Raw genomic sequence first — 21570 nt, 5'->3', positions numbered from 1 at the left:
TCTCTTCAACGAGAGAATAACAACAACGCTACGCGCCCCGTAGTCCTCCCTCCTCCGCCCCCAGCATTATTTCTCCATCTAGTACACTATATAACAACAATATCCTGTCATTAAAAAGGGTTCCGTCCATGCCCCAACTGATTACTTCTCGGTGGCAAGCTCGTCAGTACCCTCAGTTTTAGTCGTGCGTACCCGAGAACCCCCTCGGAGTTTTTGGACCTGGCCTCCCCCCCCCCCTCCGGCGTGGATTTTACGATTCATATCAACAGTTTTGGTTTGGACATGGATTCTGTCTACTACTTGAGTCATATTTGCTTTGCGATTGGGGGGGGGGGGGGGGGGGGGAGGATGTGTCGATTCTCTCAAGTCTTCACTGTCGAGGTTCTTGAGGCTGGGCATAATCCTAATACTAATCCTAATGCTAATCGTGTCTGCTGCCAGTCCATGGGAAATTGGCGGCCGAAACATACGACCCTCTTTGGCTTCGATGAGGAGGTTGGGCTTATGGATCTGGACGGGCACTAGAACTACCCACGGGGTTCGTGTGTATAGTGTTTCTGTCTACGTTCCATATCCAGAAAAGTTCCCTCGCGCTGGGCTGCTCGCCAAGAGATGGTGAAATTAGCGATCAACTACGAAAGCCCCTAACTAGTGCACTCCGTACGAGCAAATATCTTTATCTCGCGGATCTCAGCCCTAGATATGTCATCGTGGCAGAGAAGAAGGAAGCCCCCAGGCCGGTTTTGATGCTGCAGAACAAATCCTGCTTTGGTTCACTGACCTTTTGCTGTCTGTCTTTTCGGTCGCACAAGAGGACGATATGGTTACTATCAAATCAAAAACGGTTCTACATTCCACCACTTAGTTAACTATATGGGTGGGATAATAGTCAACAGGCTATGAGAATGGAATTTAGTGACTGGGTTGATTGATTGGGGATTGGCAACAACTGGCTCGAAGCCGAGGTTGCCCATAGTTACTTGCTGCAACAATCACACCGGAAATGCGGGACGGATACAATGATCTGACGACCGTCGCTGTCATTATGCTCACTACGCTGCAGTATCTTTTTCATTTAACCCCGGATTGAAGCGATTCTTCTTCCTGCTTCACTCCCTTTCGTTCTGTCCCCTCATCCAGAATATTTCGCGGGGCTACATCCGTATAGGAGAACATATTCAAGAAAACAATATTACAATCAAAGTCGCATTCTCTTCTCTTACCTACTGCTTGCCAGTTTAGAGAATAGCCATCAGCACCCGATTCTATTGCAAAGGCATTTGGAAGCAGAGGTGGAGGTTGTACTTTGTATTTTGAAGATTGATTGGGCTTCTAAGCTTCATACGAGCCCTGATATACACCGATTGAAGCCCGATCAGTGATTGAGTGACGTAGTTCCAGCCAAGAGAGGAGCCCTAGATACAACATTTTTGCTGAGATATGGACGCGAAGATTTGTTCCCCCCATCTTCTCGCATGGTGGCCATGGGGCATGTTTTTATTCATTTCGATGGGAATGTGGGGGGTCTTGCGATGTTACTCCGTAGAGGGGAGAATTGAAAAGCAGGACCTTGGAAAAGTGAAGATAATATTCCGTATTGCGATTGCTGGTTATTTTGCCCGCGGAGTCCGGACCCCCAAGGCTGGGACTTGGGACGTGCTCTCCCCGACCCACAACAGGCACTGTATGGAATAATCGATGATAACACCAGCAACTTAAGCAGAGCGACTAACTGTATTATCATTGGGGGGGAGGATCTGCTCCAAAATGTCAGGATGCACACGTGGTGGTGAGCTGTGGAGCCGGGAGCGGATTCCCAGCCCGGAATGCGCCATGGAAAACTTGGAAAGCCAGCCATTATTCCCCTGCATGCAGCATGGCATGCCATGTGCTTGCAAACAAAAGGGCCTTTCTTTCTTTCTTTTTTTTCTTTTTTATTTGTTTATTTATTTATATATATATATCAAGATTGCTTTGGGGGCGATGGTGTCACCGCAGTGCAACCGGTTGCTACATAATAAGTAACTAGCTAGGCAACGGAACTCGGTTTGGTCGAAATGCAGGAAGTTACGGAAGATCCGAACTGGATGGATGTGCGGCGAGGATAGGTAGCTAGTTGACCAACTTGCACAATAACCAACCAACTAGTTAACTAGTTCCGCAGTCCTTGGAAACCATCAACTGTTGTACTCGGATCAAAAAACCAACGGAACCCCCGGAACTTATTATGCGGAGGATGATGAAGTGGAAAAACGAGTTGATTCGATGGGAGTATTTTATTCGGGGAAATGCCGTATGATTGATTATTATTAACTGACGAGTACGCTCATGAAGACGCGCCCATTCTGTCGGTGCTCCTCTTAATTAAAGAAGTGTGGCTTTATTTTGGAGATTCCTCCCGGCGGGCTGCCGCGCTCTCTGCTCCATCCACAGTGAGTGGACTCGCCGCGGAAGGTCATTAGTCTAGCCAGGAACCCAAGGGCAAAATTGGATCTATCCAAAAGCCGCCGTCCTGGAAATGACCTGAAGACTGAAGCAGATAACAAGTCACTAACTGGCCAGCAAACAAGAGTAAACTAAAGAGTTTAAAACAAGAGTAAAATAAGAATAAAAATAAGAGTACTGATAGCTCTGTCACGGCGATACAGTACCACCACCCACGTCCGAAACGCCCCAGCGATTCTGCTGCGCAGGGCCAGGGCTCCTTCGTAATAAGCTGTACGTAGCATTGTCTCTCTATTTTAACTATAACTAGTTACCTACTATTATATCGTCCTTTTAAGTTAGTGGGTTGGTTGGTAACTTCGGACTGACACGCTGCCTCGTGCCAACATCCAGCTAACAGCCTCGACACCACACAAGCCATCTCCTCCCGCTTCCATCGTTAGTTATATTCTCCAGCCGCTCGCACGCTGCTGTACTAAAGAGCCCTTTACCCCCACCCATATCAGGCCACCCGGCCACCCGATAGTTACCTGTTACCTGGTCTCAGGGAGCCCGTGACGATCCAGCGCCTCGTACTCCTCCCATCGTCGATTTCTGCTGCCATCGTTCCAAGTAAGTCGTCAGCCAAATCTCCCTGCCATCCCTTCGATAAATACGGTTTTTTGCGACCGGATTGGGCTTCCTTGCCTCTATTTTGTTTGAGCGCGCAGCCAATGCAGGATTGATCAAAATATCAGTGTCTATAATTCATGCCACCCAGGATACCTGCCCTTTCCACTGATTGAACAACGTCGCCAGACAATCTTTTGCTGATTCCTGTGGTACTACAGTACATACTTTACCAGATCCTCAAAACTCGATCCCCAATCACGCTCGAACCTCCCGCATGCCAAAAAAAAAAAAAAAAAAAAGGGCCCGAAAAGCAGGTAGAAAAAGAAAACACAGGACATTGACTTGGCCCTGTGCTCACTCCCCGCCTTCGTTAACGCATTGGAAATCCATTCTTTTTTTGGAGAGTACGTCCAGAGTCAGGCCAGCAGAAATGCCCCCTCCGCTTGACAAAAGGGCGTATTTATTAACTGACATACCCCCCTCCCCCTTCTTTTTCTTCTAGATCCCTTCAGTCCAGAATGGCTAGACAGCAGTCTCTAGATTCCCAACGGCCAATCATGGCTCCCTCAGTATGGTTCCCTCAAATCTCCTTCCGATATTATAACTCCTCCCTCCGCTCTTCCAAGGGCTCTTCTCTTCCCCCACCCTCTACTCCTGCTGCTACTTCTGCCACCACCACTACCGCTCCTCCTCCTCCTCCTCCGCGGCCCTCCCAGCCACGAAACAAACATACTAAACCACCCAACCCCCCACCGGGAAAAAAACAGGTCTCCTCCCACCACAGCTCCCAGCGCTTCTCCGCAATCAGCGGGACGGGCTCCCTCGCGCCCTCGGACCACACTATCTCCAGCACAATGACCGGCGACAGCCGTCTGGCTGAAATCAAAGAACTGGGCGCCGGCCTCGAGCGCCTCGAGAACAAACCCCTCACCCAGCAGCGATTCGTGCCCACCCCAGAGAAAACGGATGACCTCAACAAGCTCGCGCTTGGTGCGAAGGTCGAGCGGGCGTTGGGCAGGAGGATGTCTAGCCAGGACGCTGTGATGCGCAAGCGGACTCCGACGGAGGAGAAGCAGGCGATTAAATTGGAGGCGGCTTCTTAGAGGGGGGAATTGCTTTTTCCTCTCTGCAACTATTTTTTATTTTTTATTATTTTTTATTATTTTTTTTCCCCCATCTTTTGATCTTTTCTTTTTACTTTTTATGTTTTATTTTTATTTGGCTTTCGTGGCTTATTTAACTCCACCGCCAACTCTTGTTGGATGAATGACTCCTCTCCTGGACCCTTACATGATGATGGAAGACTGGATTTCTAAACGTTTGTCCTCTTTATTTCTTTACAGTTTTAACTGGCTCTAATGTCCCACTGTTTGCCCAACTATGTATTCCCCATGCCAATTTTCCACCGCGTTTCCAAGTACCTCCTGTTCTTCATCGATGCTCTCTACCTGTGTATTTCCAATTTCCAATATCCTACTCTCCTCCTGTTATGTTATATCTACGAGTACCTCTGGGTCTTCTCGCTTTTGCTTCTTCTCTTCATTAGGGCGTTTCATGGCATGTTGCTTGACTTGAACTTGCACATATCAGTTTTCTAAGATCGTTTTGCGGGAGCTTTTCTCCACCTTAACACCCCCCCCCCCCCCCCCCGGGTTAGTCCTTTCCCCAGTTTCTCCCTCCCTCTCTTATACTACATTCTGGATCTGGTCTGTCACTTGCGAGATTGCAAAATGCATGCATGATGGTGCCATGTTTATTCTAGTATTACCCCTTCTTCCTTTTCAGATTTTATGGTGTTTAGTGATTTTGGTCTCATCTGGGACATGTTTAGCTACCTTAACTTATATCATTATCTCCAGAGTGTGTTTCCCGCTAGCTATATTTATTTATCATGTCTAGCTTTAGCTTTTTGAAACGGTTTAGTTTTCCCATGACAACATGACAGTGTTTCTTTTTGCGGCTGATGAGAATATTGCCCACATGTGTTCTTTCTATCTCCCGAGGTTCAATGAGTTTTTGAGCTCAAGGGGAACCAATCCCCATTCAGGATTTAAAATGTAGCTGTCTGTATGCAGCCTTATTTTACCCACCCCCTTAAGGGGATGCATGTGTATGTACTATGTTACCTGCATAATGCCTAAGCACAGGCGGCTTTAAAATGGATGACAGAAGAGAAAATATTACAGTGTGTAAGAGATAGGTGAAGATCGTGACTTTTGAGAAAATCTAATTTCATGTCAAGATGTAGAGTTTTTTATTAAATATAAATAAAGTGAAATGAAGATATTTAAAGTGAAAAAAGCAAAATACTATAAAATAAATTTTATAATAAATTAAATATATAACTTTTTATTAATATTAGTATATTTTTTTAAAAAATTTTATAAAAGTTATATAGTAATTAAAAAATATATTATTTAAATTATTAATAATAAATAAATATAATTATTATAAATTATATTAAAAAATCAATTTAATATATTTTTATTATTTTTATTTTTAAATATTAATTTTTAAATTAAATTTAAAATATCTTTATAATAAATATTATAAAATTATTATATTATTTATATTATTTATATATAAATATAAATAAAAATTATATAAAAATTTAAATAATTATATAAATATTATATTAATTATTATTTTTTAAATTAATTATTAAAAAATATATATTTAATTTTAATTTTATAATATTAATAATAATAATATATTTAATTAATTTTTATACTTAATTTTGTAATTTCAATTATCAAAATTTATAGTATTTAAGATATTATTAAGAAGTTATGATCTGCAAGATAATTTATATAAAATAGTAAATAATATTCTTTAATATTGATGAGAAACTAATTGAAATTATCTTTGCTTAGAATACTTACTTGTCTTTATAGTGCTGCATCAATGTCATTCAATCGATCCTGAATTCTCTTGCAACCTGAGCAAAGTCTGTTCAAAACTTCAGACTGTACAGCCTCTTCATTGAGCGCCATGGTGGGTGGTTGAAGTTGGGCACTTGAGGGGCGAAAAGAGCGAGGTCGATGGCTGGTTGGTTGGATTCGTACGTTAATATAGAAATCTTCCTTCCCAGAGTTTGGTCTCTGCCCTAACCCAAAAAAGTGCACACTCCTTTTCTTCAACCTCAACCTCAACCTCCCGCCACAAACACATACCACCACCACACCATCATCATCATCATCACCACCACCACCACCACCACCACCACTTTTCTCTTTCTTACCAAGTTTATCCAGCTTCCATTTCATCCATCCTCCATTCAAAAGCTCCCCTGCCTTCATAGCCTTGTTACCGGTCCTCTGTCTTTGCTGACTTGTCGCCTTCTTGTCTCTCCCCTCTTCCCTCATTCCAAAGTTTCTCTCCTTTCATAAAGTAAGAGACTTGAAAAAATTATTTTCTTCTTCCGTTTTATTTAATCGTCTTTTCTATCGTATAGCCTTTCCTACTCGTGACTCTGTGTACATTTTAGACGTGTCGTGTAAGTTCTCGCCGTGGCCTTGTTAATCAGATCTTTCCTTCGCAATTCTTCTTTCTTCACTATCTTAAGTACGTCCCAACCTCTACAGGTGTTCTATCGAATACATGAAGCTAACCTGTAGATCCTCTTATAACAGCTTCTTCTTATTCTCTCCACTTTTCCTCACCACGACTCATTTTACTCACGGCTCCATCCCCACGGCCTGCTGATCTCTGAAATCTACTCATATCCGCTCCTTGGATCTGCTTCCCACCGCTTCTTCAACCTCGCTATCATCCAACCTACCAGTCTCCTCCTGTCTCTAACAAACCCCTCATTTTAAAACCACCGTCCCCAATTAATCATCCAACATGGCTTCCGAAGTTACTACCAACCCAGCTCTCGTCAACGGAAACTACCATACTCAACAACAGGCCAATCCATACGCCGTAGATGACTACAACCCTACCCACGCTGCTGCAAATAGCGTTTCCAACAACAACTATAATAATCAGCCATCGACTTCTTCAGCCTCCGCACCCCCAGCCCCTGAACCCAAGAACGATATCCCCAAGGATGAGGTGGGGTGGTTCTTTGTTGAACAATACTATACCACCCTCAGTCGCAATCCGGAGAAACTTCACCTTTTCTACTCTCGCAAATCTCAGTTCGTCTCGGGCATGGAGGCGGAGAAAGTGACTGTTGCTGTTGGGCAAAAGGTGAGTTACTGAAAAATAAAAGAAGATATTTATACTCTGTTTTTGAAGCCAGACCTAAAGGAAAAGTTACTAATAAATATAATATTACATCTATTAGGCTATCAATGAACGGATTAAAGAACTCGATTTCCAGGACTGCAAGGTTCGCGTTTTGAATGTGGACTCCCAGGCCTCCTTCGATAACATTTTGGTTTCTCCGTGATTGGTGAAATTTCCAACAAATCGGAACCTTCCCGCAAATTCATTCAGACGTTTGTCCTGGCTGAGCAACCAAATGGATATTATGTTCTGAAATGATATTATTAGATACTTGGCCGATGAAGAAGAGGAAGCCGTTGAGGATGAAGTTCCTCTTGAGGTTGACGGCAGAGCTGGCATTTTGGAGCCGACTACCACAGCAGTTGACCAGGAAGCGACACCACTAGACGTAGGTCCCGAGCGGCAGGCGGACAATGAAATTGCCGCTCAGGAAATTTCAGAGAAGCTCAAGGAGATCACTCTCAACAGCGAACCAACACTCCAGGCTGAACTGCAGCCCACAGGTGAAACTCTTGAGGGTGAAGCTGCCGCTCCTGCTCCAGCCGCTACCGCAGCGTCTGTGCCCCCAGGAGTTCCCGAGGTCCTTGAGGCCGAAAAGCCCAAAGAACCAGAATCAACTCCTGCCGCCTCTCCTCCCAAGACTGCCACACCTATTTCAGAAAAGGAGCCTGCGCCACCGGTTGCTAAGGCACCAATGAGCTGGGCGTCTATTGCCTCTAGCCGTGCTAAAGCCCCAGCACCAGCCAACCATGTCTTAGTTACTCCAACCCAAGCTGCGGCATCTGCTCCTCCCAGGGCCGCCCCTGTACCAACTCAGGTAACTCCCTCTGCTGCTCCTCCTGCTGGAAACAATGAAAACGTTACCAGCCAATGCTCCAGTGGTTCGGAATGGCAGACCGCCGGTACAGACCATAGTAAAAGACAAGCTAGACCACAATCCGTCTCTGGTGCCGGAGAGGAGAACACCCGCGGCCTTATCAAAAATGTCAACGAGAAAGTCGACGCAGCGCTCTTGAAACAGGTCATGTCGCGATTTGGAAAGCTCAAGTACTTCAACGTGAACAGACAGAACGTATGTCTTTTAAAACCATCAATTCCATTCTGCCCTTCCTTTTCTATATATACCCATAGAGAAGACCAACCAGCGCTAACCAACACCCACAGGGAACCGCTTACGTCGAATTCGCAGACGTAGCCGCCTATAAAACTGCCCTCTCCTCCAACCCTCACCAAATCGGCACTGAAGAAGTTACCGTTGAGCGCCGTCGACCCGGTGGCTTCGGTGGAAATTCCAACTACGGTTCGGGCCGTGGAGGCTCAGGCCGTGGCCGCGGCGACGGCCGTTCCGGCAACCAGGGCGGTCGTGGCGGTTTCCAGAACGAGTCTGGCCGCTACATCCCCCGAGGCGGCCGTGGTGGTGGTGGGAACATCGCCCCCAAGGGACGCAGCGGACAACCCCAAGCCGTGTGAAAGCGGAGCTGGGGGGTTTATAAAAAGTTGAACCTTTTTTTGTGGAGGAAAGAAGCTTGGAAACTATTACAGGGCCAAGCCCATTTTTTATCTGCCTTGCACACCTCCCATTTTATCAATCTCTCAGAGTTCCTAACTTAACTCACTCACGCACAGCACTTGATATTTGACCTTGACCTACTACAGATAAGAGCCCCTTTTCAACCCATCCATCCCACCCCATACCCCGTCGTCTGGGAACTTGGAACACAACACACTCTTCTTACCCAGATACGCGCCCCGCGCGTACATACATAAACTCCCATCCATGTATCCCTTCCCAGCATATGTAATATTTTGCCCTCCCACTTTCCATCTTAACTCCGAACTCCGCATAAATGCCAATGTCTCGTTTATTGTCTTTTTCTAAAAAGCTCCGCTCCAGTCATGTGAGGGACTGACTGACTGCATTAACGATTTCCCATTTTCAAACTAAATGATGTTTTGCTAATTTTCCGGGAATTTTTTTTTCTTTGCACGCATCTGCATGTCTTGCATGTTTACCCGTCTAACCTGCCAACATTTACATATCCCTACCTCCTGCGATTTGCGCTAAAGTCCTCATCTTCACCTGTGCGCTACACTTGCCTCCTTAGCGGTTGGAAAAAACTTCGTTTTCTTATATTTATTTTTATCATTTTCAAAAAAGTCTGGCAGAACATATTCCTACTACCTCCATCAGCAGCACTCAGTTAGATAAAGACTTTTTCCTCTTTTTTTTTTTTCATATTTTTCTCTCCGTCTTCTTCCTCTTATCCATCTCTTTTTATTACGACATGAAAAAGCGTTGTTTCCCTCCCTCCTTTCCCCTCCCCCCCCCCTTTTTTTTTTTTTGCGTGTGTGCGTGTGTGTGTGCATTTTTGATTTATTATCCTATCATTTTCTTTTTCTCTGTGACAATATTTTTCTTTCCTACCTCTAGGCTCCATGCGTTCTCAAATCTTAAGTTCTTAACTGGCTCTGATATATTTTCGCCTTGGCATCCTAAATTCTTTCATTCTTACTTTTCTCTGACGAGCTAAACTCAGTATAGGAGAGTGGGTATAGCGGGCATGCTTTGTGTACTTGTTTAACTTGCTTTATTATTACTGTTATTTTTTTTTTTTTTTCAGAAATAAAATTAATTCCTCCTTTTCACTGATGTTTTTCTCTCCTTTGCAACTCCCTTTAAAGAAATATTACTTTTAAGTCAGAATTTTTTCACTTAACTTAATAACTTTAAACCTCCTATCACTCACTCCTATCTCCCCCTCTCCCTCTCTCTCTCTCTCATGAATGTATTAAATAGCTCAGAATTTCAGTCATGTTCTCAACACGTTCTCTCTTAACCCAGAATTATCCACTTCTTAAATCATAAACTCACATCCATCTCTATTCCGAATAGTAATAGTAATAGTAATAGTAATAGTAAGAGTAAAGGAGCGGGCGTTCACTACTTCTGAAGGTTTCAAACGTGAGATACAAAAGATGCCTGCCTATGCGATGATAGATATAACATGCAAAGCGGGATTCCACTCAAGCGGGAGGACCCGAGCTCTACGCCCGCCCTGCGAGGAGAAGAACAAAAGAGGGCAGCCACCCCCCCCAAAACATACACACACATCACACATACACACCCCAGCAACGCCCTTCTGTCATCCCGTTGCCTTTTCCTCTCCAGTTCTTAGCAGCCAAGCTTCCTTTTCATCGGGTTCCCGTGGCAGGTTTTCTACCACGTAGATAACATACAATTTACCCATCACTTGATGATAAGAATCGAGGAGAAGTGAGTGTTCGTGTAAGAAATTGTTTTCAAATTAACTAACCTGCCTACCTAACGGGAGAAGACAAAAGCAGTTTAAAAAGACGATCCGAATCAAGGAAAAGGCAAATAGAGGAAAAAGCAAAAACAAAAGCAAAAGGAAAAGGGGGACAGTCAAACAGAGAAGCTTTTACTAAACTTGGACACGACCTGCAAAAGGATAGTTAATAAATTCAATTCATAGAAGACATCAACATTCAACACTAACTTGATAAAATTGCAAACAGGAACAGCAACCTCGACTTCAAATTTGAAAAATCAAAAAACCGCTACAGCATGCTTTACTTTTCCTCTCTTTTCATCTTGATTTGATACCTTTCGGAAACTTCTTTCAAATAAACAAATATTTTCCTTTATGAGGCGATTACCTCACCATCTAGGAAAGAACCCGTGTAGAGCAACACGTAGGGGGTCGGACGGGGGATGGAAGGGAGGGCACGGAAATGTATCGTTTTTCATCGGTCATCTCATCATCGCCGCCATGACGCTCAAAAACTACCAACCAAACCACCCAACAAATGGCAACAAAAAACAACCACAAACATCACCATACCTAATCAACCTCCTCCATTGCACTCTCACCCGCCAACTCAGCCGCAGCAGGCGCAGCCTCCTTATCCGTACTATCCCCCCCTTCTTTCTCTGATTCCTCATCAACATTCAATCCAAGTGAAACAAGCTTATGGATCCGCTCTGCAAAGCCAGCGGGTTCCTCAATAGTGAATCCAGAGACGAGCAACGAGGTCTCAAAGAGCAACTGCGTAATAGACTTGACAGTACGGTCGTTCTCGCCATCCGCTTCGACCTTCTTCTTGAGTTCCTTGATGATGGGGGAGCGCGGGGAAATTTCGAATGTCTTCTTGGAAGACATGTAAGAGCTCATGGATGTGTCGCGGAGGGCCTGGGCTTTCATGATCCGTTCCATGTTCGCGGACCAGCCGAATTGGCCAGTGCGGATGGCACAGGGGGAGCCAATTAATTTGTGAGAGACGACTACTTTCTCGACTTTGTCGCCTAGGACGTTCTTGAGGGCTTTGGCAAGGCCTTCGAATTCCTTCTCTTCGGCTTCGCGCGTCTTCTTCTCCTCGTCGGTTTCCTCGAGCTCAAAGTCCTTGGTGATGTCGACGAGTTTCTTGCCGTCGAATTCCTTGAGTTGGGTCATGGCATACTCATCAATGGGGTCGACGAGGAAGAGAACCTCGAAGTTCTTCTCCTTGAGGGTGTCAAGGAAGGGGGACTTCTGGACAGCCTTGAGAGACTCGCCGGTGATGTAGTACATTTGCTTCTGATGCTCCTGCATGCGGGTGACGTAGTCGGCAAGGGACGTGGTCTCATCGCCGGACTTGGTGGAGTTGAAGCGGAGGAGCTTAGCAAGGGCAGGGCGATTCTGAGCATCCTCGTGGATACCGAGCTTGATGTTCTTGCTGAAAGCAGAGTAGAACTTGTCGAATTGCTCACGGTCTTCGGCGATCTCGGTAAAGAGCTCGAGGGTCTTCTTGACAATGTTCTTCTTGATGACCTTCATGATCTTGTTCTGCTGGAGGGTCTCACGAGAAAGGTTGAGAGGAAGGTCCTCAGAGTCGACGACACCCTTGATGAAGCTGAGCCATTCGGGGATGAGATCAGTGGCGTCATCGGTGATGAAGACACGACGAACGTAGAGTTTGATATTGTTCTTGGTCTTCTTGGTCTCGAAGAGGTCGAAAGGAGCGCGCTTGGGCACGAAGAGGATGGCGCGGAACTCGAGTTGACCTTCAACGGAGAAGTGCTTGACAGCAAGATGGTCCTCCCAGTCACTAATTGGTTGGTTAGCAATGATAAGTACATAGTGATTATGATACCGTAGGGTTGGGGGGGAAACAAAAAACTTACTTGGACAGAGTCTTATAGAAAGAGGCATATTCCTCCTGAGTGATATCAGCAGGGTTGCGAGTCCAGATGGGCTTAGTCTTGTTAAGCTCTTCCTCCTCAATTTTGCTCTCTTTGATTTTCTTGGTCTTCTTTTCCTTCTTTTTCTCCTCTTCCTCATCATCAACCTCCTCGACCTTGGGAGCCTTGTCTTCGTCCTCATCTTTGACCTCCTCAGCATCCTCATCGACGACCTCTTTCTCAACCTCCTTCACGACATGGAGGTAGATGGGGTAGGAGATGAACTCGGAGTGCTTCTTGACGACCTCCTTGATTTTGCTCTCGTTCAGGTACTCGGTCTGCTCGTCCTTGAGGTGCAGGATCATCTTGGTTCCACGGCCAAGGGACTCTCCATCGGTATCCTGGGTGATCTTGAAGGTGCCACCGGCGCTGGACTCCCAGATGTACTGTTCGTCATCGTTGTGCTTGGAAATGACGGTGACCTTGTCGGCCACGAGGTAGGCAGAGTAGAAGCCGACACCAAACTGACCAATCATAGAAATATCGGCACCAGCGGTGAGAGCTTCCATGAATTGCTTAGTGCCAGAGCGGGCAATAGTACCCAGGTTGTTGACGAGGTCCTGAAAATGGGAAAAATGTCAGTATTTTTATATTTTTTTTTTACTTTTAAATTTTTTTTCTTGGCAGAAAATTGAAAAGCTTCCACAAAAAAGAAAAAAGAGAACAAATCTCCAATTTAACAACTTCAATCTGGGGGAATACATACAGCTTTGGTCATACCAATACCGGTATCCTGGATGGTGAGGGTTTTGTTTGTTTTGTCAGGGATGATATCGATGCGGAGATCCTTGTTGGAGTCGAGTTTGCCGGGGTCGGAGAGGGCCTCATAGCGGATCTTGTCGAGGGCATCGGAACAGTTGGAGATGAGTTCTCGCAGGAAGATCTCCTTGTTCGAGTAGACGGTGTTGATAATGAGGGAGAGGAGCTGAGAGATCTCAGCCTGGAATTCGAAGGTCTCAGACGCCATGGCTGCTGTGAGGATGGGTGTTGTGTGTCCTGCCACCAGCACCAGGTTAGCTTCTTTTGTTTAAAAAGCCAAAGATTTTTTTCTTTTTTTTTCTTTTTTTTTTTTTTTGGAAAAAAACACGACAACAGAGGTTTCCATCTGCAGGCAATCGATGTGTTCTGCTCCTTTTAATCTAGCTCCACTTTCTATTTCCGTTTGACCCTATTGGTGGGTGATGAGAGAGGAGGGGACGAAGGGGTTTAAATAGGGCGTGGAAACAAAGCTGTTTCTGTTTATTGTGAGGGTGGTTGGGGTGGAGGGTAGGGAATAACAACACAACCACTTACAGTGAAAGAATTGCAGATTCGCAAGCTGGCCAGTATTGCAAGCGTGGTGGATAGATAGGACTTGAAACTATGGTGGTTCTAGAGTAGAGAGATTGATGAAGAAGAGATGAAGTTGAGGAGGAGGAGGAGGTGGAGGAGGAGGTGGAGAGATTTGCGTTGTTGAAGAAAGAAGAAGAGAAGAAGGAAGAAGAAGAAGAAGAAGAAGAAGAAGAAGAAGAAGAGCGAAGGGGTGAGAAGAGGAAAGAGCCCGACCAAATAAAAAGAAAGCAGCTGCTTGGGAAACGGAAGGCGCAAACAAGGAGAAGACGAAAAAACACCCCCAGTGCTCCTTCCCTAATAAATAGGCGGGCGCGAGAAGGGGGTTCCTTCCCTTTCCACCTCCCCCAGCGAACCTTCCACAGATTTCCATCACCCACGACCCGCGCTAGTCCCAAAGCGGAGCCCAGCTTGGAGCCCTGGTCTTCCAGAACCATCCACTACCGCCTGCAGCTGACACCGGCAAGAGAGTGAGTTGTTACCTCACTGCTCTTGAAAACCACACAGCGGGGGGGATAACCCTCTTCCTTCTGATGCATGGCTTCCACCACTCGTCGACAGAGCAGCGCATCCCGGGTGCAGGGGGAGTCCGGAATCCCCATAGCTTCTTCCCCCGCCGAAACCTCCCACGTGCGGAGGAGAGCTTCTCATTCCTCCTGGCCTATAGAGATAAAGTCCCTTCCACATACACAGACAGACAGACCTACAGACCTACAGACAGACAGACAGACAGACAGACAGACCTACAGACCTACAGACCTGCATACTACCTGCCTACCGGGTCCCTAGTAAGCCCCGGAATATCCAGTGGTGGCGGGAAACAAGCTGCAGCGCAGTACCAAGTAGCTAACCCCTCTGTGCGATGCAAGGAGGGTTCTAGAACTTTCCGCCCTGCAAAATCCCGCCTCCTCCCAGTCTCCGCCCCATGGATGTACATGTATGTACGTGCCTTCTCGAACCGAACGCATAGAGCGCGGAGAGCCATTCGCATACATCGCCCTTTCTATGTACTCTTTATATACACGTCCCCCCGGCTCACGGGTTCAATGGATGGATGCATGGGAATGTGTGGCGTGGGTGATCAATGGCATTGTAACGTTTATTTTGCAGGTAAGCGAAAATTGTGGGTGTGTGTGTGGGTGTGGTAACAAACCAGGGCTCAATCTCTTCCCCCTCCTCTGCTGCGAGGTTTTCCATAGTATCGTTTATTGTTAGCCGGCCTGAATAGCAGCCTTTGATTTATACCGCCCTGCTTGTGGGTTGAACAATCCCTTGTGGGATCGGTGGTCAAAAAATCACCCCATATATTCACGGATCACAGATGGCAGATCGCATAGCAATGGGCACAGCCAGCAGGCCCGCATATACACTTATGCAGGACGTGGTTACTAACCATATATATAGAGCAATTAGAGGCGCATACCAATATGCAAGTGGAGATGGAGATGGAGGTAGAGAGTAATTATAGTGGAATAAATGAAAAACTAAACTGACAACTCTATTCTCTATATGTATGGGCTGTATGATATAGGCAGAGAGTACAGTGAGATGATATATATATGATCGAGGCAAGTTATGCCAGAGGGCAGGGGTTCCATAAGACACACACTCATATACACACTGAAAAAAAAAAAAAAAAAAAAAAAGAAGAGTGAACAGAGCAAAGATAAAAGGCAGTTCAATACACTTGGTAGTGTATATTAAAAAGAAGTAATGAATATTGAGGGCATACCAAAGCATGAGCCCTTGTCGTGATAGTAGTTAGATGAGGCATCCCAAAGAACAAAACCCACACCCGCCCCAACCGCACATAGGTTATAGATTCATATCAACGCCAGCCAACATCAGCAGACAGACCACCACTATCCCAACACCCAGTCAACCCAATCTCTCACCCCCAGCCAAACCACCCAACATTCCACCCCCTGACAACCCACAACGCAATCCCGCCACAAACACCCACACCCCCCAAAACCCGCACAACCACCCACCCCCGCTGCCTCACCTCGTCGTTCCACCCAATCAACCCCAGCGGATCCATCGCTCTCATCACATCCCCGCCCGCATGCACCTGATAGCCCCCAACCCGCCGCCGCCCATCAGGCCCGTAAACCGTAACCATCTCTCCTCCCCCCGCACCCCTACCCTGACTCCCGCCCCCCCCTCCATCTCCATCTTCACCCCCCTTCCCCATCCCCTTCCTCTTCCCTGACAAGGAATTACAGCTGCCACACGGGACCCCAAACCGCGGTGTCCGCGATATCGAGACTAGCAGTGCAATCCGCCACGATATCACCAGCCGCATACGAATGCCACACGGCCCGCTTCGCTACGCGCGAGTGTCTCGTAGCGCTCTCGTTCGTTTTGGAGGCTCTGTTGCAGGTCCGCGGCCCATTTTGCTAGGCGGAGCTGGGCAAGGTGTTCTTCGCGCTGGGTGTGGTCGGAGAGGCGGGAGAGGGTGTAGGAGGGGGCCCCGGCGGCGGAGGGAGTGGAGGTTGAGGGGTAGGGGCAGGGGCAGAGGGACGGGTAAGGGATGAGGACTTGGGAGGGGGAGATGGAGGAGAGCGGGGAGGTGAAGGGGGAGGACTGGGAGGGGATTGTTGATGGGGAGGTTAGGGATTGGGTTTGGATTTGGGAGGGGCGGGGAGGTGTGGTTTGCGGGCTGTTGAGGGGTCGGTGGGGGTGGGGGAAGGATTGGATGAGCTTTTTCGTGGCGAGGTGGCGGAGCCAGGATAAGTTGTCTCTGTCGAATAGGTTTTCTATGAGGAGGTTTAGCTCGGAGGGGAATAGTGGCTGGACGTATTCGGGGCTCATCAGAAGGCTTGCATCCATGTTATCATCGTCGTGGGAATTTGCGGATGAGACTGCAAATGGTAAGGACGGGGTGGTTGTGGTCGTGGTAGCAGCTTCATCGCCTTCATGTGCAGCTGTAGAATCTCCGAACAGAAAGGGGCGAACGTCGGCTTCCTGGGCCTGAGAGAGGAATGAGCGTTTTAGTTGCTGGATCTCAGTTTCGGAGAGGAGATCTGCCTTGGCAATTAAGGGGATCACGTTGGCGTATGTTGATAGCTTCCGTATGCATGCTATGTCGGCCGCAAAGGAATCTACAGAAACCATCAGAGATCACGATTCTAAAACCAGCAAAAATGTCACACGACAGATGTGTGTCGTGTATACTACGTACCTTCTGAAACAAGATACAATATGGCATCCACCTGGGAACCGCCATTTCCACTCAGCAGGCCCAGGAAATCCGAGTTCATTGAATCCAAAGCCGTCACAGCCCTTTGAAACTGCTGGCCGAGATACTGCACGATACACTCAGCCTGATCCAGCAGACCCAATGTTCCACTGGTGGTATCAACAAAACACAGGTTCCTCTCCAATACGAAATCCCCCATGCTTTTCCTCCTCCGGAGAACCCTTGAATCTTCAAGATCTGACCACCACGACGGGTATGGCTTGGTGCTGGCATATATCTCCACAAGCGACGTGGACTCTCGGTTATGGTGGTGGGTTCGGGACAATCGTTTGGAGCCCGGCTTACTGCTTGCTCGCCCAGCATCTAGCCGCGACGGACGGCGAGGTAGCGGGTCGACATGCACTATATCTTCAAAGATCTGGACGATGGATTTTATGAGAGACGTTTTCCCGGAACCTGCAGTGGAAGCTTTTTATTAGCGACGTCGTTTCTAGGAAAACAAGGCAGATTCCTTTTTCCAGGCTCGAACGCAGTTTACTCACCAGCGGCACCCGCAATGAGTATCTTGAACTTGCCAATAGACTTTCCCTTTTCCGTGAATGGCCGCCGGCTGGGCATTTTGATACTTGGCATTATCAGCTGCGGAGTACTATCCTGTACCTCCGACGACTCGAGGAGACAGCTGCCACTTTCAGTTTCCGCCGCACCAGTTGAACGCCTGTTCCCGCCATCATGTGTGCTTATTCCATCAGCTTGACGAAAGGATCGCATCGACATTGACTTGGGGCTGCTTTGGAGGGAAAAGGATTCGATCGGGGAATTGGGTGAATAAGGTGTTAGTGGAAGAGAACTGGGTACTGACGGATTCAGCCCTTCATGATCTCCATCACTGGACTCGATGGGTTTCGTTGCTGGCATTTTCCTTGGAATGTGCAGAGTTGGTCCGCCGTCTGTTTCCTTTTCAAGTTGGGAATCCGGCCATTTGATAGGGCCGCCGCCGGCCCTGGCAGGAGGAGAATCAACGTGTGGTTCTTCGAGTAGAAATTCCTCGAGGCTCCGTACGTCATATGTACCGTCTTCAGTTTCAGCTCCGGATGTTGGGGCAGTCTGGGAATCTTGTATATCGCTGTCTCGAGCTAGGAAGAACGTTTCCGGTGGAGAGTGGCGGGGATGGTCCTCCGCTGCGCCTGGGGAGGGGGACTTGCGGGGTCGAGGGAGGAAAGCGTCCGGGACAGCGGGGCGCATGGCTGGCGAGCGGGGGCAGACGAGTATGCAGGATAGGATGGGATGGGACTTGAACAGCTACATCTGAGTGGGAGATATCAGACCATGGAGAGGAGAGTGAAGAAGTTGTAGGTGCAGTAAGCTGCAGAGGTAGAACCGCCAACCAAATACTCTCCACGTTGCTGTTGAGTTGTCGCAAAAGTACCAGCTGACTGACGTTTGGGGGCTGGTTGGGCGTGGCAGCAATTAACTTAAGGTGTTAGTTTTAGCCACCTAGCCTCAGTTATGACGTTACCCTCAAACGATAAAATTAGATCCAGATCATTTGCAATATGTTACTCCATTATTTAGTGTTTCTTTCTCAGGGGAGATTTCCATCTTACCGGGTGGTATGACCGCATCATCCTCCAAAAGCTCGCTATCCAATTGCCTACTTTTATTTATTCTCTCTGAAACAGTCTGCTAGTTCTCGTCCCAACCATGTAGTAGTTATCTGGATATCTCCACAGCTGCCAAGCCAGAGCCTTGTTTGGTGCCAAAACACCCCCTATTGGCCCCCCCCCCCCCCCCGCAAAGGGGGCCCCCCCCCCCCCCCCCCCTAAACGAATAAACGAATGGCATTCAACGACTGTTTGATCTTTATTTCAATCGTCTGCCCCAGCCATGTACCTGTAAATGCTTAAGCACCCGGAAATTTGATAGTGATATTTGCATGCCACAACCAACCTGTTCAACTTCACAGGAGTAATTAGTTGGTTACTCTAGTAACTACCCTTCAGTGAAGCTGAAACGCGTGTTTCTTTCTCTCGTCGTCGAAATACCAGCGTTGAGAGTGATAGCATTGCTACCAACAAGCCATCTATAGACGGCAAATTCACTGCATTCCTCCTTGCCGCCTTCTGGACTATCTCGGGAATACCACGTCGAAATCAGGAACTTCGACATTCAGCTTCGGGGGCCCCTACCCTGAATATATATATATATATATATATATACACATTTTAGGTCGAGTGTTTGTCCACTACGCTTTTTACCCTCCTGGCTCATTCAGGCCTCAAGCTACGTTGTTATATATTCCATAACGTTGGAATATAGATACTCCTGTGTTTGGTGCCAAGTTCAACAGCAGCACCCCGTAATCATTTTGGCCATTTTTTCTTTTTCCCCCCTTCTTTTCATGGGCAATTGGAGGTGATTGCCAATGTGTGCTTCTGACTATTTCCTTATTCGAATTCCCAGGCCTCAGATGAAAACATGTTCATCGCTTTTGCTGCACAGAATGAAAGCGTGCTGCTAAGATTATGCGCATGATTTCACCCAGCTTGATCTCTGCCACCCTCCCCAGTTTAACCAAATTCATTTTGGTAAAATGCGGTGGAACGTGGAACCGAAAGCTGCCGTCGATGAATGAATCAGTTCCGTCTCTTTCCATCCCTGATTTCGAGAAATAACTGTGGCGCCGTCCCACTGGATGTGTCGCATCCATATGCCACATGCCTCAGCCATTGAAACCTAGGACCAGTGATGTGCAATTGGGAGTGTCAGTGTCTCCGTGTTTTCCGTCTGTCAAACGCCCTTTTTCGTCTTGATTACGTATGATGCCTATATCAAACAAATATCTATATAAATGTTTCGCCTGCCCACTTACTTTTCCCGGCATTCTCTCAGACCTCAATGGATATAAACCAGGAGAGAATGGAGGGCAAAAATTAACGGTTCAAAAACTCCTCCCATTGCATACAACTCAATTCCTCTTCCCATACCGTACATGGAACACCACTCACCCCTTCCTCTTCCCCCCCCCCCGGGGGCTATTCCCTCATCCCAGTCCCAGAGAAAAATCCCATCTCTACCAAATCACGAACCCAATCGTAATTATGCAGTTGTACAACCTCGTAACGCTGACGTTCACCCTCCTCGGGACAATTGCGATTGCTCCCCCGTCCGGGGTGGAGCAGGCGCAGACATCGCAAGAATCGCTAGACACACAAGAGGTTCAGCAACTTCAAGGGACCAAAGTGGTCCTACACGAAAGATGTCTGCGGAGATGTTATCCTATGGAACCAAGGTGCAATGGGCGCGGTGTGGTATGCACATACATGCATATATATGTTTATCCATTGACTACCCAGTACCCCTCCCTCCCAACCCCCTACCGCCTCCACATCCTCTTTTCACTACAGTCCTCTTTCAACACTTGACATGGTGTTGCAGTCAGCCTGTCAACATAACCCAATACTTCCATTGCTAACAACACTCTCCCTCCCTCTTCTCACACGGGTCTAGTATGCAAAAAACCGGCCAACAACCGGACACGTACGTACCACGTCTCTTTGCCAGCTAGGCTATTTCTCTTAAGAACATGTTACCCTTCCATCCGCCCATCCATCAATCAGTCTCATAGCTCCAGCCTTACGCTACAATCTGTTGCCCAACGCTCCAACGCCTGTCTTTCTTTTGTTGGGGTCAAAATTAGAACCTTCCCGCATCGGATCATATCAAAAATAAGCGATTTCTCACTAACGATTGAATGGCACTATGCAGCTCGATTGCTGGACATGCTGTGTCAAATTGTGAGGAGGTGGGGATATCCTTAATACGGAGCCTGTCCATGCGGGTATTGCAGAGAGGGGTGCTTGGGTTTTTGCAACTGCGGAATTTACCTGTGTGATGATAATTTGTATATATGTTTCTATTCTCAGGATACGGAAAAGGGAGTAATTCTGGGTAACTCCCCCCATTTTCTTTCTGGTATTATTCCTCCTACCCAGAGGGCAACCGTATATACATAATAATTTTTAATGCGAGGTTTTCCAAGGAAAAATATATTAACAAGTCAAGCTTTTCACTCATGATACTGTTTTCAAAATGTGGAGCATATCTCATGCATTTCCCAGAGCTTGTTCAAATATTGGAAATGTGTGTACGGACGTAACTGCATTGTTGGACAACGGGTATCATCAAGCATTGCCATTATTAAATTTTTTGACGGGCATTGCATTTCAGTTTAATCCGTCCGTCGATGGAAACGGCTCCTACGACTGCTTATTTTGCTTTTTGATGCCGCTGTGATAACTGTACCCATTTTCACACACCTCGCCCATTCTGTGATGTTTCCACAAAAAGGGTTTGAAGCCTTTGTCTAGTTAACCGTATATCGACGATGATAATTTCCAATCCCGAGATTCCAAGAGAAGAGTCGTATAATAAATTCTCTTATAATAAATTCTGTGGGCACTTTCTCTTTAACTTTCTTATTTTCTATGACTCTGTCCCGTCTTTCCTC

The 21570-nt window shown here is 46.9% G+C and overlaps 6 protein-coding genes across 6 annotated transcripts; 3 read left to right on the top strand and 3 right to left on the bottom strand.

Annotated features, from left to right (window-relative positions):
- Positions 1 to 3575: 3575 nt before the first annotated feature.
- PAAG_05682 (hypothetical protein) lies at positions 3576 to 4160 on the top strand (the record flags this gene model as incomplete). The annotated part of the gene is made up of 1 exon (XM_015845650.1): positions 3576 to 4160. One exon carries the CDS (start codon positions 3576 to 3578, stop codon positions 4158 to 4160), a length of 585 nt encoding a protein of 194 aa, XP_015699876.1.
- A 1850-nt stretch (positions 4161 to 6010) lies between these two features.
- Positions 6011 to 6422, bottom strand: PAAG_05681 (hypothetical protein; the record flags this gene model as incomplete). Its single annotated transcript, XM_015845649.1, has 2 exons — positions 6011 to 6163; positions 6231 to 6422. The coding sequence occupies 2 exons, from the start codon at positions 6420 to 6422 to the stop codon at positions 6011 to 6013; spliced, it is 345 nt and encodes a 114-aa protein (XP_015699875.1).
- A 481-nt stretch (positions 6423 to 6903) lies between these two features.
- Positions 6904 to 8760, top strand: PAAG_05680 (hypothetical protein; the record flags this gene model as incomplete). Its single annotated transcript, XM_015845648.1, has 4 exons — positions 6904 to 7251; positions 7349 to 7449; positions 7558 to 8362; positions 8455 to 8760. The coding sequence occupies 4 exons, from the start codon at positions 6904 to 6906 to the stop codon at positions 8758 to 8760; spliced, it is 1560 nt and encodes a 519-aa protein (XP_015699874.1).
- Positions 8761 to 11153: 2393 nt separating this feature from the next.
- PAAG_05679 (heat shock protein) lies at positions 11154 to 13496 on the bottom strand (the record flags this gene model as incomplete). The annotated part of the gene is made up of 3 exons (XM_015845647.1): positions 11154 to 12396; positions 12473 to 13089; positions 13236 to 13496. The coding sequence occupies 3 exons, from the start codon at positions 13494 to 13496 to the stop codon at positions 11154 to 11156; spliced, it is 2121 nt and encodes a 706-aa protein (XP_015699872.1).
- Positions 13497 to 14391: 895 nt separating this feature from the next.
- On the top strand, positions 14392 to 16070 carry PAAG_05678 (hypothetical protein; the record flags this gene model as incomplete). Its single annotated transcript, XM_015845646.1, has 4 exons — positions 14392 to 14799; positions 15087 to 15113; positions 15265 to 15309; positions 15714 to 16070. 4 exons carry the CDS (start codon positions 14392 to 14394, stop codon positions 16068 to 16070), a joined length of 837 nt encoding a protein of 278 aa, XP_015699873.1.
- An 80-nt stretch (positions 16071 to 16150) lies between these two features.
- On the bottom strand, positions 16151 to 18305 carry PAAG_05677 (hypothetical protein; the record flags this gene model as incomplete). The annotated part of the gene is made up of 3 exons (XM_002792346.2): positions 16151 to 16962; positions 17043 to 17516; positions 17603 to 18305. 3 exons carry the CDS (start codon positions 18303 to 18305, stop codon positions 16151 to 16153), a joined length of 1989 nt encoding a protein of 662 aa, XP_002792392.2.
- Positions 18306 to 21570: the final 3265 nt, after the last annotated feature.

The sequence above is a fragment of the Paracoccidioides lutzii genome, assembly GCF_000150705.2.
Source record: "Paracoccidioides lutzii Pb01 unplaced genomic scaffold supercont2.15, whole genome shotgun sequence".
In the NCBI taxonomy this organism is placed as follows: Eukaryota; Fungi; Ascomycota; class Eurotiomycetes; order Onygenales; family Ajellomycetaceae; genus Paracoccidioides; species Paracoccidioides lutzii.
Note: the sequence above shows the minus strand (reverse complement) of the source record. Positions and strands in the feature narration are given on the sequence as shown.